Source organism: Eucalyptus grandis, chromosome 8, assembly GCF_016545825.1.
Source record: "Eucalyptus grandis isolate ANBG69807.140 chromosome 8, ASM1654582v1, whole genome shotgun sequence".
Taxonomy (NCBI): Eukaryota; Viridiplantae; Streptophyta; class Magnoliopsida; order Myrtales; family Myrtaceae; genus Eucalyptus; species Eucalyptus grandis.
Window position 1 is genome coordinate 56,987,465 of NC_052619.1, and position 17,971 is coordinate 57,005,435.

General features: G+C 40.0%; 2 protein-coding genes and 1 long non-coding RNA gene across 3 annotated transcripts; all 3 read right to left on the bottom strand.

Annotated features, from left to right (window-relative positions):
- Window positions 1-3,474: 3,474 nt before the first annotated feature.
- On the bottom strand, window positions 3,475-5,699 carry LOC104417538. Its single transcript, XM_039298792.1, has 2 exons — window positions 4,229-5,699; window positions 3,475-4,101 (listed from the first exon to the last, which is right to left on the bottom strand). Exons 1-2 carry the CDS (start codon window positions 4,578-4,580, stop codon window positions 3,740-3,742), a joined length of 714 nt encoding a protein of 237 aa, XP_039154726.1. The 5' UTR covers window positions 4,581-5,699; the 3' UTR covers window positions 3,475-3,739.
- Window positions 5,700-6,506: 807 nt separating this feature from the next.
- On the bottom strand, window positions 6,507-10,525 carry LOC104415217 (importin subunit alpha-2). Its single transcript, XM_010026468.3, has 10 exons — window positions 10,167-10,525; window positions 9,665-9,761; window positions 9,398-9,489; window positions 9,182-9,313; window positions 8,722-9,071; window positions 8,568-8,646; window positions 8,054-8,182; window positions 7,644-7,771; window positions 7,186-7,554; window positions 6,507-6,984 (listed from the first exon to the last, which is right to left on the bottom strand). Exons 1-9 carry the CDS (start codon window positions 10,362-10,364, stop codon window positions 7,188-7,190), a joined length of 1,572 nt encoding a protein of 523 aa, XP_010024770.1. The 5' UTR covers window positions 10,365-10,525; the 3' UTR covers window positions 6,507-6,984; window positions 7,186-7,187.
- A 1,542-nt stretch (window positions 10,526-12,067) lies between these two features.
- Window positions 12,068-14,334, bottom strand: LOC104417539. Its single transcript, XR_005545249.1, has 3 exons — window positions 13,350-14,334; window positions 12,547-12,669; window positions 12,068-12,437 (listed from the first exon to the last, which is right to left on the bottom strand). It is a non-coding gene; the product is annotated as an uncharacterized LOC104417539 (long non-coding RNA).
- Window positions 14,335-17,971: the final 3,637 nt, after the last annotated feature.

Consider the following 17,971-nt stretch of genomic DNA (forward strand, 5'->3'; position numbering starts at 1 on the left):
TTAGGGTTGAAACCGAATCATCACTCGATCCTAATTTAAACGTTTTGAAATGGTGTTAGATGATTTGCATTATATAAAAATCGAGGTACCTAAACCATAACATGTAAGAAAATAAAAAGTTAAAAAAGGGTGGCTTGACCTTTTCTTTCCCAGTACGAACTCTTATGTTAATTGTCGGGGCAATTTAATTAGTTGGTAAGTTTTTTATATGGACGAAGCGATTCAATAAATTAATAACTATATCACAAGATAACAAGTCTTAGTTGTAGGTACATTTAAGAAAATACAAGTTGCTCATCATAAAACATATAATACAAAGCGAACGATGCGTACCCATATCAGTTCGTATAATTGAGTACACGAGGAATACGTGTATGTAAAGATTATTTTGTGACCTATTATGACCAAATCAGTTACTCTTTTTTATCTTTTTACAATATAAAAGGAAGAGAGAGAGAGATAGAGAGAGAGAACGTTGTACTTCTGCGTTTGATGTCCGCTGCATATGTGACGTGATCTTTGGCAGAATCCTGATGTACTTGTTCTTCTCCTAACGGACGATGATTAATTTTGACCCTGGTCTAAGGTCAACTCTTCTCTTCATCAATACATCATCAATTTCCCCACTTTCCAGCAGAAAATATTAATAAAAAACAAACAAAAAGTGTCTTTTCCTCTAAACTCAATAAGACATCATGATTCTTGGACCCTAATTTCAGTTACTTAGATTCAATTATATCCTCAAACTTTTAGAGGTTTATTTTGTTACGACTTGAAATCTAACTCAAACTTTTATATCGTTCTAAGGTAGCTATTAATTTAAATTTTTCTTATTTGCGTAGCATGTCGAGTGTTATCTTAAAGTGAATTTATGCATCTTTCTTGCCCAACATAGCTTCCATCGAATGATTAATGAACTTGAGAAAAATCAAGAGTCACGCGGGGTTAATGAATTTGAGATGATTTAGTGGAGGGAATTTGATATGATTTAGTGGAGGCTATTACTTCGTATTAGGCAACAATAGAAGATCCTTAATGATAGGGTAAAAAAGAGACGGTTGCTAATGACCTTATTTTCCATGATCATAAAAAAAGAAAAAAAAAGGTGAATGGAGAAGTGTGTCCCCGGGAGGCTGTGTGGTGCAGGCGACAAGTTGATTGTGTGGATTGAAGAAAAGATGCCACGGTGAGACAGTTTCTGCCAGATCCTATGAGGCAGAGAGGGAAAGTGAAAGCTCGTTAGATCTTTTGGTTTGTCTTTAAGATCAGACAAAACCAAAGGACCACATGATCTTACGACATTTATTACTATGTCTTTACAGAGTTCACATGCTCTTTTTTTGCTCTCTCTTTCTCTTCGACAGCTAGGCAAAGTCTCTCTTGAGGATGCATTTCAAGTCACAATCATGTCACGTGATGAGGATATTTGAAGAAACCAACCGATAGAAAAGTTTAATCCAATGTTGACTCGCCACAATATGCAAATTTGCCGGATTTTGTAATACGTGACTCAATTGCCTTCCTAGTATGGAAAATCCTCCTTTATGCCTTGCATAATTAAGTAATTGATTGGTTACATCAAATTTCTTATTCTCCTCTAATCTCCCTCTAGTGTACATGTAGAGTGGTTCAGTGATGTACGAGTTGGGTTAAATTGCAACTAGGTTAAAGTTAAAGTTGTCACTTGATGATGAACAGGTGAGCATTTGCAATTTCTTTTTGTCACTCACACGTGAAAATAAACTAAAAATCACTTATTACACAATAAAAAAAATTAGGTTAATACGACAAAAAAATCATAACTGGTTTACTCATGTTGCATTTATTCAAAATTAATTTTTGCGTCCCAAAAACCACAAACTAGGGCAGTCGTGTCACGTTTATCCCAAACTAATTTTCACACCACAAAAAATCTCAGATAAGTATATTTGTACCACATTTACATAAACCAATTTTTATGTTGCTAAAAATCCTAAATCACCAAAAACTTAGATTGGGAAATATGTTAAAATAAGCTAATTTTGTCTTAAGAACTTCCTCAAGTTTTGAAAATCTATTAAAAGTTATATTTCTTTAGGACGTGAAAATTATATTGTCTAAATGTGACATTGGTGTACTAGTTTTGGATTTTTTGTGATATGAAAATTAATTTAGGGTAAATGTGTCAAGAATATACTGATTGAAATTTTTTTATATTTTAACTTAAAAAAAAATTAGCATCCTACCAATCACACCACACCCACATTATTGATCTCTCTCATACATACACACTAAACACCCTTTGTGGCCACCTATCGCCACCATAAGTCGCATCACCTTTGCATTGCCACCACCACACCACAATGTAACCAAGATACCACACTCTCTCTTTCTCTCAGTGACGGCAATCAAGACAATGACTAAGATGGTGCTTCGAGATATGAGAATTTCACATTGACAATAATGAGGCTAGGGCACTGCAACTTGTGGGAAATGATGCACACCAACGAAAGGGTAAAAAGAGGAAAGTTGAGAGAAATCATTTCTAATTATACCTTACCGTGTAAGTGTTATTATGTCAATTCAATTCATAACTCTAACCACGAATTATTAATACATTGTAGAATGCTAACTTAACTCTTGGTTCATAAGGCTCTATATGGAATCTCTCTCTCTCTCTCCACACTTTTGTTTGTTAAAAGCTAGGAAACTCTGTAAAAGATGCATGAGAAAACTTCTAAATCGAACAACAAAACTCCTTAGGCATGGCACAAGAGCAAAATTTGTCACCATTAAAGCCCTCATCAATAAAGCGATGTTCAACCATTCCATAACAGTAAAATTCAAGTCAACTTACATTACCAACCTTGGTAGAAAGGATTCTCCAATCAGGATGTGACATGCATGGCATCCGTGTCGTGCATTGGTCGGATTGCTCTAAGGCCGAAGCACTTTTCCTAGGGCACGATCTCTACTGCTTTAGACGGGGAAAAAAAAAAAAAAAACCCTTTTAGAAACATTTGAGATCCGGCTCTCGCACGTGTGCAAAAAGAGGAAAATAGAGTCTACGAGAGGCGCAGTCTCAAGAAGAAAACGAAGCCCATTAGAAAAAGAAGTTGGGTGTGGCCAAACATTGTCGAACAAAAATTTGGTTTTCCTATGCGCTACACGGAGATCAATGCATTTACTAATATATTTCTATGTTCACAGGCCAGTTCATAGACTCTATGTATAAATAGACCAGCTATTCTCAAGCCTACTCTACTCTATTTGATTTATTTATTGATTAAATCTCAGTGTAGCCTGTATTACTACACCCCTCGTTTCAAAACGCACATAGATTGCATCACTTTCCACGGATTTCAGTTTCTTGGACTATCTAGTTTCCATACAGATGGGCAGGTGAGCTTGAATTTAACATCGAAAGCGAATATAATGGGCCGAGTCAGTACCATAGGATTGGCCAACAGATGCCATAAGGTCCATCCAGGCCACAAACATCAGATTGATGAATTGGATCGCCTCTTTCTTTCAGGTTAAATCCATCCCAAGATGAAGTTAACTCTAGCTTAATCAAGAGCAATGCTCTTCACTTGTTTCAAACTTAACCCCACTTTAAGTTATCATCACCATGACTTATGAAACAATCTAAGAGGCGATGTTACATGACATGAACAGGGTCTGTCTGGCCAGTCGTAAGCCCGATTAATTCAATAACTTTGCACAGTGAAAGAGTACACTAACAAGCACGCCAAGCCTCTCATATCTTCAGCTTATTGTTCCGGCCCAGTTTTGAGAAGAGATAAGCAAGCAAAGCAAAGAATGAGCCAATGGAGCACATGAGCCAGGAGAGGACCAGCGAAACCCGGTCCCTGAGCTTCTTCTTCGGCAGGTGGGCCCGATCCGCCTGCAACAGCGCCCGATAAACTGCTTCGGCCAATGCATAGGCCGTGACCGGGTCCGACTCCTCGGGCAATATGCCCTGCTCGGTCAAACACGGGATGTCATAAAGGCCGGTCGTCTCGGCCACTCCTAAATACTCGGAAATCTTGAGCCTGCCTATGATTCTCTCTTCTGGTGAAAGCTCATCCCCATGTGTTAAGATCAGAATAGGGCTCTCACCTGCACTTAGACATGAATTTTGCCAAATATTAACATACACCAACATTTATGCATCAAAATCAAGCATCAAACTCGAGAGATGTTGCAGTTAAATGATAAGTAGTTGGGTCTGTGACAAAGTTTGTACTCGATTTTCTCAGAGCAGGGCAATGAAAGAGGTCCTTGGTGGCCTCCAAGGGCTTCAAATCACCAGACTGGACGCCATTGCAAATCTGTGCCATGTTAGCCACCACAAGTGCACAGTTCACTTGCCTCGTCCCGAATCTTGCGTTGCCCATCATTGGAGTGATCAGGGCCTCTCTCCTGAAGACATCGTCACCCGGTCTCAAGCAGAGCTGGTAATGCCTAACTCCGTTGTTCATCCACTCTGAGACCTCGTCAAGTCCCTCCTTCATCTGGTTCACGTCTAGGCCCCTCGTGTCATAGATGCAGAACCCACTTCGTAGCGATCTCAGCACGTTGTGCTCCTCCAGGTACATTGTTGTGTATCTTGATGATTCATCTGCTCAATCACCCAATCCAGCAATTCGTTGTTGGCTCAATGAAGTTTCTCATTATCAGATATACCTTTTTTCCGGTCGGTTCTTCCCCTTTTCAGTAGATTAAATATCATAATGAAAGCAAAATGATTGCTTAACATACTGTCGTCTCCCATTAATAGAGCTACCTTTGTTCAACAAGGTCCAGTTTTTGTTAAGAAACCACCTTTCTCTTGACAATGGCAATTTTCCATACTGTTAATTATCAGTAAAGACTTTTCCTCAACTGAAACATTTCGGTTTGAAACTTCACCAATCCAAAAATAAATTCTGCAAGTGTTGAATTAAGGTTTCCATCTCTAGAATTCAGGCCTGTATTTAGCGCTTGTGTCGTCAGTTAGACCCTACCGATGACAGATAATTTCCACAGCCAACATACAGGTAAGTTCACTAAATTCTGCATTTTCTATTCCGAAGCTGTTCCCAATTGCAGGGACACTAAATTTTAACAGAAATCCTTCACAAAACTGAGCGAAAATAAGTAAGGTATGATTTAGTCATCGAAAAAGAGGTCAATTAAAATGGCTGGTTTTATCTAATTGACCCGGACAAAGTTTAGTTCTAGTCCCCCTTAACCTTTTAGATTCAACAGTAAGAGTATTGCACATGACCATCGTTGACTGCATAATACTTGTAACATAAGCTACTCCCTACAACCGAAATGCTGTGTGAAAGGTTTCTCACGATCGGTTAATAGACGGATGCTTACTAGATGTTTGAGAAAAAGGGATGAGTCCGGATCGGCCAAGAACACTGTACATCAAGTTCACGAGCGAGCTCTTCCCCGAACCGCTCAGCCCCACCAGCACCACCGTCATGATTGGTGGGATCACCATGTCCTCCCTCTTCACCCCTCCCACCAGCAGCCAGAAGTCACCGGAGCGGTAGGCAACGAGCTTGTGTCGAAGCTCATTCAGTCCTTCAGGAGCAATCAACGCGAGTCTCTCCATCTCTCTGAGAACTTTGAGCCTTGGGGTCAGGTTGGAGAGGTCAGCGAGGGGAGAGCCGAGACGGTGATCATTGTCCTTGAATTCTCGGGCTGATCTCCACCAAGAGCAGGAGGATGTTTCTTGATCTTCTGTGCTGCTTCTCATTGTGGGCATGCGTCTTTCTTCTTCCTTCCAATGTGGTTTATATTGTACAAGAATCGAGTCTGTGAATAGCGCCTTTTAATGGAAGAATGGAGAGAGAGAGAGAGAGACAGAGAGACAGAGAGATAACTATGGGATATGGTTAGTAGAGTAGTAGAGTAGGATAATGTCCTTATAGACAGGTATGTTACGTAATGCAAATGAATGGACAACTTCCAGAGTCGTTGGAGGTTGCCATTAAGAGGAAACTTTCAGACTCTGCACGTCTGCATGCGGCGTCTTACATGCGCACGGACTACTCGCACGCATGTCATTAGTTAATAACAGACAAGTAGGGTCTGTTGTGATGTGTATTCTCGACGCTTTATTTTGTTGGGACTTACTATAGTCATATCTCCACAACGATAGATATTTTGCGTGCACATTCCGACGGATGATTCTGTAATCCTCAAGAGGTACCGTGCCTTTGGAATTTTTCACCATTGGATCGAATGCAACAAATCTCAACCTGGACAGTTATGGCTTTTGTTTTTTGATCCGGCGGAGAACAATCTAGGAGGTGTCTAGTGAAGACCATAGACTCATCCGGTTTCAAAATGTTACAATAGAAAAGGATATGTCTTTGCGAGCGAGCAGCAGCAAATAGAGGTGAAATACAAACCAAACGATATGCTAATGCGTCATTCGGGAGCAAACTGGATAATATTTATAGGCAATTTGCTTCGATGCTCATGCGTGGTTTCTATTTCGGATTGAAAGAAAGACGAAACTTACCTTTTCTTACTCTTCTTTCATATTAAAGTGACTGCAGTTGACATAGAATGCATGTGATAAGGCTGAAATACAAAAACTCATGGATTTGCCTTTCTAACTGTAGTACATCAGGAATGAGGCTTTCAGATGTTTGCGTTCAACAAAGGTGCAACGACCAGCCAAAAACTTCTCAAATCTAGAAAAGACTAGCAATGGTAAACTGACTCGGAATGGATAGATGATGGACATTCAGGCGACCACCCTAAAAAATGAACCTCTTGAGACACTCAAAATCTCGACAACACGATCATTGAACGAGGGCATGAAGGTCAAGTCCATACCCTGCTTGTTTGGGACAACGTAGCTCAGATAGACGTGCTCAGACACCCCTTTGACCTCAACAGACTCCAAACTGACTGACAGTGCAACCAGACATCCCAAGCTGTTCTGACTTCAATAGCGCCCCCAATGTGATTATCAATTGCCCCAACGTTAAATCCCTGCAATCACAAGATATTCGTCAGCATCTTCCAAGACAAAGAACCAAAGTTCCCTGAACCTCCGGTTTGATCAGCTTAGAGTGCTTACTTATTAGAGACTATCCTATAGATAGCCGGCAGTCCACACTAGCTTTTTCTAAAAGTGCATTGCGCTCATCGGCCAAAAAGCAAAAAGTGTATGTCATGTACTTTAACTTTTACCTTCAATTAAAGTTGAATCCATCAGATGGAGGTAGTCCGTTGCCTCCGAAGTTGAAGCCCGGTTGTGTATTATCACCTGGGGGTACTATCTCATCCTCCTCCTCCACCCAATATGTCTCGAGAATCTTCACTGCCTTCTCGTAGATCTCATTGTTGTCATGACTCTGAAGATTCTCAATCTTCTCCAGCCCCTCGGCATCATCTATCATCCGGGCGTAGACATTATCCCCAGTATTGCCGCATTCCTTCTCTGCTTGCCCAATCTTCAGAATATTCTCTAGAGCTTCTAAGCAAACAGTTACAATCCTTGGATCAGGGCACACAAGCAGATCACATAGTGGCTTGATACATCCTTGACTCACTATATACCTACCACAGAGAAGGGGAAATAAGCATTATATAATTCATGAAAGCAAAAAGAAACAAGGGACTCAAGATAACAGTTAGAAAATACATACTTGATTTGGTCATGGGAACCGCCAGATGTAGCATTTGATATTGCCCAAGCAGCCTCTTTCTTTATATCAAACTCAGCATTTTGAAGTAGATTGAGAAGGGGGCCAATAAGACCAGCTTCTATGACAGCCTACATCAAGTCATCAGGCAATCAACGCAACTTCCTTCTTAAAGTAGCTTTCTACGTTAGCTAGGTCATAAATTCTTAATGATTCCTTCGATTAAGCATATGACCAGGAAACTCATGTACTTATAGAGGACAATGCACACACACTTCATTATCTTTTCTACCACCCAAGCACGTTATTTTGGAAACACTTCACGAGACATTAAACAACATTCAAGACATTGAGATCTGTAGCATCACACTGCACAATTGCTTTTCCTATGAAACTACTGAAATAACCCATACCTGAATCTGTTCACTATTTCCAGCTGTGACATTCGAGATCGTCCAGCATGCTTCCTTCTTGATGCTCTTTTTGTGATTGTGGGCCAACAGACTCAGAAGGCATGGAAGCACACCATTATTAATAATGCACTGGTAAAAACACTCACATTAGCATCGCATCATGAAAGCATTTTGACTTTGTGTACCTGTACTAACATGACAGGGATATGTCCTCAACTAATGAGGCAATTCTTCAAGAGAACAAAAGGACACAAAAAGAAAAACTTAGTACTTACAAAATTGGTTTCACAAACTATTATTATTACCTTAACAGGGAGAATTCTTGCCTTAACTACATCCTATAGCATCATGCGTGAGCTAAGCAGCTTTGACAAAATACAAACTAGAATACATTCTAGAACACTGAATTTGTCTATGAAAAGTCCATGAGTAATTAAAAGATAGGTACTCTCAAACCATCTAGTTGAGCTATATTATCTCACAGAGAGTGTAGAAAAAAAAATGCCAATTGAACCTGAGTTTGGATATCATCTCCAGTGACAATGTTTCCAACTGTGCGAAGGGCAGGAATCAGCACTGAAGGAGAAGGATGACTGTGGAATAAATAAATAAATTAGCATGACATGACAAGGAGCTATTGTTGATTAGTTTATCAATTAAATACTTACAGCAGAAGCTCAATTAGCCGAGGGCAGACACCTGCTTCAATAACAGACTGTATTTTGTCATTTGTACCATCAGAAAGATAAGAAAGTGCCCAACAGGCATCTGTCAAAACTTCTTCATCATTTGAATGAATGAGACGCTCCAAAGATGGAAGCCCTGGCTTAACCAGCTCGAATGAAGGCTGTGGCTTGCCTCTGCAGAAATTGGATAAGGTCCATGTGGCATTTCTCAGCATCGAGAGCTTTGCATTTTCATTTAATTGAGCCAGAAGATGCATCAAAGCTCCATGACCCAAAACTAAATCACGGCATTTGGGCGAGTCGCCAGCAACATTTCCCAATGCCCACACAGCCTGTAATGTACCAAAGTAAAAGAAAACTTAAGTCCACAGATATAATATCTCCAAGATAAGACTTTTCCAACATACAATTTTCAAGGTCGAGAAACCATATCAGACAATACCTGTTCACGGACATCATCACTAGGTGAGGCAAGCAGCTTCACAAAGATAGGAACTGCCCCGTGATCAATCACAACTTTGGTGTTCTCTGAGGTCCCTGATGCGACATTTGTGAGAGCCCATGCAGCTTCAAACTAAGATATGAAAAGGGAATCACTACTCAAATGCCAGACAGAAATTACCAACAGAAAGTTTTAAATTAATCAACAGTTTCAAACCTGAAGCTGCGGGAAGTCTTCCCTAAGTAGAAACTCTACAAAGCGAGGAACTACACCGGATTGTATAACTTCCTCGATCGGAGGGTTTCTCTCTGAAAGTTACAATTTTGCAGCAATGTCAGGCTCAGTGCAGATGCAACACAAGTAATGACCACCGCAAATGCACAAAATCTGGACTAAGAGATGGCAATGGACAGAAGAAAAAGTAAACAAGAGCCAGATACAAAGCAGCAAACAGGGAGATGTCCCGACACAACTTGCCAATACCTATCGAAAGAATTTTTCGGAACTGTGTAGTTGCTTCCAGCTGCAATGCCGCATCCGCAGAGCAGACTTTGGCTACCATCAAAGGAAGACTCTCCAACTGCGACAAAAACATCGAAATAAGCCCACTAAAACACCATTCTTCAATCAAACCAAGCCACTCCACAATCACGAGAAAACCACATCACGCAATGCTAATGCATCATCCGACAACCATGCCGCGCTGCCGTTTCGTGTAGGACACCACGACGGTGGCGGCAGCGAACTTCACGCAAAACAGTGTAGCCGCCATCACTTGACACAACCGAAACGAGATCACCCCAGCTTCCAACAACCCGAGCCGCCCTCGCTCGATACCCAACACCAATCAAACTCGAAAATTTCAAATCCGAGGAACCCACCGATCGCCGCGGCCAAACCCTAATTTGCCCCGACCGCGCACTCGCCGCAGAAAGCAACAAGATTTCCCGGGGGAAAATGAACAAGAAAAGCACGGCGGCGATACCTTCTCGAGGTTGGTCGATTGGGGAGGGGCGGCGAGCGGCAGCCCCTCGCGGCGCTTCTTGAGCAGGCTCTCCTCGCGCCTGCTCTTGCGGATCTCCACCAGGTTGTCCTCCCGGCGCCGCCGCCCCTCGTCGGCGTCCACCGCCACCTTGTAGCGGTTCCGGCGGACCTCCGCCCTCGCGCTGGGCCTCAGCGACATGGCTCGCTCTCTCTCTCTCTCGCGGGTCGGCTCGCGCGGGCGAAATCGAGGCGCGGCGGGGGTGGCTGGACGGCGGCCGTGCGGCGATGTCGCTGCTCGAGAGTTTTTTTGTGCAGGGCGAGGAGGCGAGGAGGCGAGGGAGAGAGGGAGCGACTTAAAGAGGGATTCAAATAATTGAGAGGGTAAGCCAGGTGCTCATCTGTATGTATGTATGCACGTACGTACGTATGTATGTATGGTTTGCTCTTTATTAGTTTATTAGTTTATGATGTTTTTGATTCGGTCGAGCCAATCAAGATATGAAATTGTTGGCCCAGATCCTCTAAACATGGGTCTGAAGGCAATTTTAGGGAGGCTCGGAAGAACGTGCCTGGCTACACGTCCCCGACTCGATGGGGCTCAAGCTAGGGTTGGGTTGGCTTGAGTCGAAAAATGGTCTGGAACTCAAGGCTTGGGCTTGTTCGAGCCTATCAAATTATCATGCTATAAGCCCAAATCCACTAAACATGGGCCCAAAGACAATTTGAGGTAGGCTCGAAAGAATGTGTGTGGCTACATGCCCCAAATTGATAGGACTCGAGCTAGGGTCTACTCGACTCGAAAAAGAGTTTGTAGCTCAAGGTTCAAGCTAGTTCAAGTCTAATAAATTATTATGAGTGATTGGTTCCTAATTTGGTTTAGTTCCAAAGTAGAATCGGGAGACTGATGAGAAAGACTAGTTCCCAATTTTGAGAATCAAGAACCAAATTATACCATTGATTTCGATCTAACGAAACTGGCCACTTTTTTATTCCATGAAAATTTTAGTTTTAATTTAATTTATACATGTGTTTAAAAAATAAAATAGTCTATTTTAGGATTTATTGCTATTTTTAAGAAATCAAAAAAATATATTTTTTAAAATGGAGTTGGTCCAAATCGTCTTGTCCGATCCAGGTTTGATTCCCCCACCGAGAACTAGACCAAAAAAATTGAACTCGAAATTGGACCAATACCTCCAGGAACTAGACCTAATCAATCGGTCTGGTGTGAGCAATTCTTGATTGGACGGTCAAATATGCTCACCTCTATAAATTATCACCGTTAGTCTCTACTATACTTGTCTAGGTCGAGAATCTGATATGCTCATTGCTTGGCTCTATTTTTTGATAGAATTTTACATGGGGCGGCTTATTGATCTTGGGTAATGACGTAATTCGAATTTCGCTAATTTTGCTCCTCACGATTAGGACTATTTGGTACGTTTACAAAACCTGATTGATTTTGTAGAGAATTTTTTTGACGATTAGGACTTTTTCATGGTCTTGCCATACTGGAAACTAGAAGGAGATGGCAAAATTACCCATATCACCATAAGGTTCTTCTTGAAAACTTATTTTAGGTTAGAGAACTAGTCACATAATCATAAATCTCGAGAATTTTTCTTCTTCTTTTTCTTTATTTTCCAAAGAGACCTTGAGCTACGGCATCGTCTCATGTTATTATATATGTCCATAGTTGATTAGGGGGAAGATTGAGGTTTATGGTAACAAATTGGGCCACGTTGGGTCAAATAGAGAAAAGGAAATTGATTTTTCATGTTAGCCAATTTTATAGAAGAAAGCAATATTCCAGTGACTCGTGACCACAACTGTATAAATACCATGTCCTTTTATTACTGTCCAAAGATTAGTGCTGATCACGTGAAATGAAAAGAACCCATTACGACTTTGAGACAAAACACAATATATCATGTGTGCTTATTGAGGGGATTGCTCTAAATTCATTGAGAGAGCACTCTTGAAGTTTCAAACATAAGCATTGGGGTTTTGGAGGAGGTACGCTTCAGCGATCTTGTACATTCCCAAGGCTCTCTCTTTGCCGGCTTTGATATCTTCTTCTTCAAGCTTGACGTTGCCCTTGACATAGTACGTGCTGGTCATTGTGTTCTTGCTCCCCCCATCAGGCGTCGGCTCAAGCTTGACTTCGTAAGCAATGGATTCAAATCTCTCCTCAAGATCGATCATGGTATGCTTGTACGCGAACGTCTCCTCGTTCAGCTCGTCCACGCGGTTCTTCATGCTGCCGAGCTGACTGTTAAAGAAATAAAACAGACATTAAAAGTACAAATGAATGAAGAAGCTGGTGATAGTAGAAAAGCTGAACCTGAGGAAGTTACTAAGACAAGGCAAGAGGAAGTTACTGAGGCAGAGGAAGCTGAAGCAGAGGAATGTCGCAAACTTCTAAACGAAGCTCAAAATAGAAAAGAAGATGAGCTGGCGATCTTGAGCTGAACTGATGAGTTGGCGATCCATGACATCAAAACCTGGAACACGGAAGCTGATCAAGCTAACTGAAGGAGCTGCACAACCAGAGGAAATGCACGTGTTTCTCATATTAGTTATTCTGTTGTAACAGTTCTATAACAGAAGTTGTTAAACAAGTGTTGGGTATAAAAGGATAAGTGAAGGAGAGAAGAGTTAAGTGTGTTAGTTCATTGTTTCTACTTCTGATTTTCCTCTATTCATCTTTAGATTTCTCTCTTCTACTTCTGTATTCGATAATAGTTAAAGTCATGTAAAAGATGAACCAGAAGTTTTGAAGAAGAATATCATAGCTGAGGTATTTCCATTGATTGTTCAGGATCTACAATTCTTTCATACACAGGTCATGTTCTATCTTCCATTTCTTCTCATGGTACCAGAGCAACAATCCTGGGAATGATAGATCTGATGTGTTTTTACTGCAAGATATTATAAAGATCCTATTGTTTCTTAGTTAGCTTACCTTCAAAGTTTACTGGATTGTTTCTTCGAATCTTCAAAGTCTCTAAACATATAAGAATGGCAACTAGAGTGCATAAGTACCATTTTCCTATCCATGTGAATATAGCTAACTTCGTCACCATCAAGTTGAATGAAGAAAACTTCCTGTTATGGCAAGCCCAATTCAACAGACTTCTGAAAAGCCAAGATCTGATTGGTTTTATTAATGGTGAAACATTACCTCCTACTCAAATGATACAGACTGAGATAGGAAAAGTGATGAATCCTGATCACCTGGATTGGATAAAAACTTATCAGCTTATATCATCCTGGATAAGTGGTGTGGTATCAAAAAATATTCTAAGTCTGATAATTGGCTTAGAAACCTCATTCGGAGTATGGCAGGCTCTCATAAATAGATTTACATAGAAGTCTGCTACAAAGGAATTTGAGTTAAAGAGGAAAATTACAGGCTTGTAGGAAAAGAAACAGATCATTAAGTGAATACCTTCGAGAATTCAAAACCATATGTGATCAATTAAATGCAATTGGAAAGCATGTTGATGATATAACCAGAATGTTTGGCATACTTGAAGGGTTAGCTTATGAATATGAAACCTTCAGGACAACCATGTATTGCCTTGAACCCCAGCCAGAGTATGATGAGGTTATCTCACAACTTGAGAGATTTGAAACCAGATTGCAAACATATTATGTGAACGAGTACAATACTAACTTGGCTTATTATGGGCAAAGAAGAACTGGAACAAGTTTGCAGAAAGTCAATCCCAGAAATCAAAGAGAAAATATTTGGGGGGGATTTAGCTATGGCAGAGGTCAGTCTCTCAATAGAAGGGAATATGGAAATAATTTTACAGAAGTAGGAATGAATCAACAAAATAAAATGAATAACCTGAATTCAACTCAGCAAGGTCAGGTTAATAAGGATAACTAGTCTAACTATGGACAAGGATTTAGACCATATTCAAACCCTTCATAGAGGTATCAAAGTGTTAGGTCTTATCCACCACAAAGTTCAAATGGTGATAGACAAACATAGATTACAAAGCCTATAAGTAATGGCCCTCTGCAATGCCAGATCTGTAAGAAATCAGGTCATACAGCACTAAGATGTTGGTATAGATTTGATAACTCGTACCAGGCAGATGAAATACCAACTGCATTGACAGCTGTGCACATTGAAGAACCCTATGGTTCAGAATGGTATCCAGTCACAAGGGCTACTTCACATATTACCTTAGAACCTAGTATGATTCGAAACTACAATGCATATAGTGGTAATGACACTATCATGATAGGAGATGGATCTCATTTGTCAATCTCATGCATTGGTAATGGAATATTGAATACATAAAATAGCAAATTACCACTGAATGATGTATTAATAGTTTTTGCAATAAAATAGAATCTTCTATCTATATCAAAACTAACAGATGATTATCCATGCTCTTTTATTTTTGATAAACATGGGGTATATATGAAGGACAATTACAATCATACAATAGTGAAGCTAGGAAGGAAGGTCAAGGGGCTATACTAGGTGGAACCTAAAGTTGCAGAAGTCTTCTTCACCCAGACTCAACAGGAAGTAGGAGAAGATGTCTGGCATCAAAGACTTGCTCACACCAATCTAAAAACAGTGAAGATTTTACAGAAACATCTCATTTAGTATAGTTCTAAAGCTCAGAATATATGTAGCAGCTGTCAAGTTGCTAAGAGCTCAGCACTATCTTTTCCTTTCTCAAACCATATTTCTAATGTTCCATTAGAAAGAATACATTGTGATGTATGAGGACCATTACCAATTCAATTTGTTCATAAATTCTCCTACTATGTCATTTTTGTGGATGATTTTTCTCGATATAGCTGGATATATCCAATGAGACAAAAGTAAGAAGTTTATGATGTGTTCATTATGTTTCAAATATTTATAGAAAATCATCTTGATCACAAGATCAAAGTCTTCCAGAGTGATGGAGGAGGAGAGTTCACAAGTAATAAATTTTAGAACTATCTACAAAAGTGTGGAATTAAGCAGAATATCTCTTGTCCTCATACACCGGAGCAAAATGGTGTCTCTGAGAGGAAACATCGACATGTGATTGAATTGGGACTAACAATGATGTATCATGCTAAAGTACCACTGAGATACTAGGTAGACGCATTCAAAACAACAGTTTATGTTATCAATCTCCTTCCTATAACAAAACTGCATATGCATTCACCCCATTATAAGCTCTACAATAAGACACTAGATTATTCTCATCTTCGAGTTTTTGGATCAGCCTGTTATCCATGTCTCATGCACTACACATAGCATAAATTTGATCCAAGATCTCTTACATGTATCTTTCTTAGATATAGTGAGAAGCATAAAGGATACATGTGTCTCTTGCCTACTAATGGGAGAGTCTACATCAGTAGACATGTAATATTTGATGAGAAAGTCTTCCCTTTTACTCATACAGTAAATTCTGAGTATCAATAGGGATCTGAACTATACAAACAGTGGATAAGAGGAGTACTATCTTCTATTTCCAACTCTACTAAGCAGGCTCAGTCACAAGACAATATATCGAGGGGATATTTGCAGCATACCAGATTAACTCAAATAACTCCAGAAATGTAGGACAATGAGATCAGTACAGTTAATCCTATAGATATATCACAGATGCATATAGTACCTGATGCTGAGATGCAAATTGATGTTAATAATGCTCCCAGTGATATTGAATCTCATCAGAGATCTCCAAGCATTGAGGAACAAATGCCTACAAATCAAGAGCCTATTTCAACATCAAATGCTAATACAGGACAAATACAAATCAATTCTGAAACAGGAAATATACAAGGTACTTCTTCAACTCATCCTATGCAGACTAGACTTCGATCTGGAATTGTTAAAGCAAATCCTAAATATGCATGTCTAGTTGAGTATCAGCTTCCTGTTGAACCAAAATCAGTAAAGTCTGCCTTAGCAGACAGAGGATGGCACCAAGCAATGAAAGAAGAAATGGATGCCTTATATCAAAACAAAACCTGGGAATTGGTTCCTAGAAATGATCACATGAATATAATTGGTTGCAAATGGGTGTTTAAGACAAAACTTGCACCTGATGGGAGCTTAGATAGACTCAAAGCTAGACTTGTAGCTAAGGGCTTCCATCAAGAAGAAGGTCTTGATTTCACAGAAACCTTCAGCCCTGTAGTGAAGCATGCAACAATTCGAATAATCCTATCAGTAGCTATGATGAAACAGTGGAAAATTCATCAATTAGATGTCAAAAATGCTTTCTTACATGGAACCTTAAGTGAAACAGTGTATATGGAGCACCCTCCAGGGTTTAAAGAATCACAAAAGCCTCACCATGTTTGTCTTCTTCGAAAGTCACTTTATGGACTTCGACAAGCTCCTCGAGCCTGGTTTGATAGGTTTAGCAGCTTTCTGCTAGAATATGGATTTTTCTGCAGCTCCACTGATCATTCCCTATTCATCCCGCATACAAACAGAAACTATTCTCTTATTACGTATGTAGATGATATCATTCTAACTGGAAGCTCCTCTCAAATGCTTTCTAGTCTCATTACTTCTCTGAGTATTCATTTTCATATGAAGGATCTAGGCTCCTTACACTATTTCCTTGGCATTGAAGCTAAACGAACCCCTGATTTTCTATTTCTTTGCCAAACTAAATATGCCTTAGACCTCCTCACCCGAGCTCATATGCTAGAATCCAAACCAATTTCAACTCCTCTTTCATTAAAACCACATATTTTGATCAATGATTCTATACCTTTGAACAATCCTACTAAGTACAGAAGCCTAGTTGGAGGTCTGCAATACATCACATTAACCAAACTAGACATTACTTATGCCACAAATATACTCTGCCAGAAAATGCAACAACCCACAATTGCAGACTTCAACAAATTAAAAAGGGTCTTGCGATATATAAAAGGTACTATAAAGCTTGGCTTATTCATTCATTCTCAAAGTACCATGCATCTCTATGGTTACTCAGATGCAGACTAGGCAGGGTGTGCAGAAACCAAAAGATCAACAACTGGTTTCTGCACATATCTTGGATCCAATCTTATATCCTGGGCAGCAAAGAAACAGCCCACAGTGAGCAGATCCTCCATTGAAGCTGAATACCGTGCTCTTGCATCAACCACTGTTGATCTCACTTGGATCAGTTTTGTATTACGAGATATAGGTTGTTCTCTTACTCCTCCTATTCATCTGTACCGTGACAATAAATCAGCAATCTCTCTTACTCTGAATCCTATCTTACACGCTTGAACCAAACATATTGAAGTGGACTTCCACTTCGTTCAGAAAAGGTATCCTCAGGATCATTACATGTCATATACATTCCAAGTTATTGCCAATTAGCTGATATTTTTACAAAACCACTGTCAAGGAGAGCACATTCTTATATGCGAATCAAATTGGGAATATGTGCTCTATCCATTCCCAATTTGAGGGGGGATGTTAAAGAAATAAAACAGACATTAAAAGTACAAATGAATGAAGAAGCTGGTGATAGTAGAAAAGCTGAACCTGAGGAAGTTACTAAGGCAAGGCAAGAGGAAGTTACTGAGGCAGAGGAAGCTGAAGCAAAGGAAGGTCACAAACTTCTAAACGAAGCTCAAAGTAGAAAAGAAGATGAGCTGGCGATACATACATTAAAAGTACAAATGAATGAAGAAGCTGGTGATAGTAGAAAAGCTGAACCTGAGGAAGTTACTAAGGCAAGGCAAGAGGAAGTTACTTGAGGCGAGAGGAAGCTGAAGCAAAGGAAGGTCACAAACTTCTAAACGAAGCTCAAAGTAGAAAGA

Excerpts from the sequence above, each read along its gene's own strand:
- LOC104417538 (XM_039298792.1), bottom strand. The coding sequence starts at position 4,580 with ATGTACCTGGAGGAGCACAACGTGCTGAGATCGCTACGAAGTGGGTTC. Across the intron at positions 4,102-4,228 it reads CCCTGCTCTGAGAAAATCGA|GTGAGAGCCCTATTCTGATC; the intron begins GTACAAACTTTG and ends GTCTAAGTGCAG.
- LOC104415217 (XM_010026468.3), bottom strand. The coding sequence starts at position 10,364 with ATGTCGCTGAGGCCCAGCGCGAGGGCGGAGGTCCGCCGGAACCGCTAC. Across the intron at positions 8,647-8,721 it reads CGGCTAATTGAGCTTCTGCT|TCATCCTTCTCCTTCAGTGC; the intron begins GTAAGTATTTAA and ends TTTATTCCACAG. Across the intron at positions 7,772-8,053 it reads GAAATAGTGAACAGATTCAG|GCTGTCATAGAAGCTGGTCT; the intron begins GTATGGGTTATT and ends GACTTGATGTAG.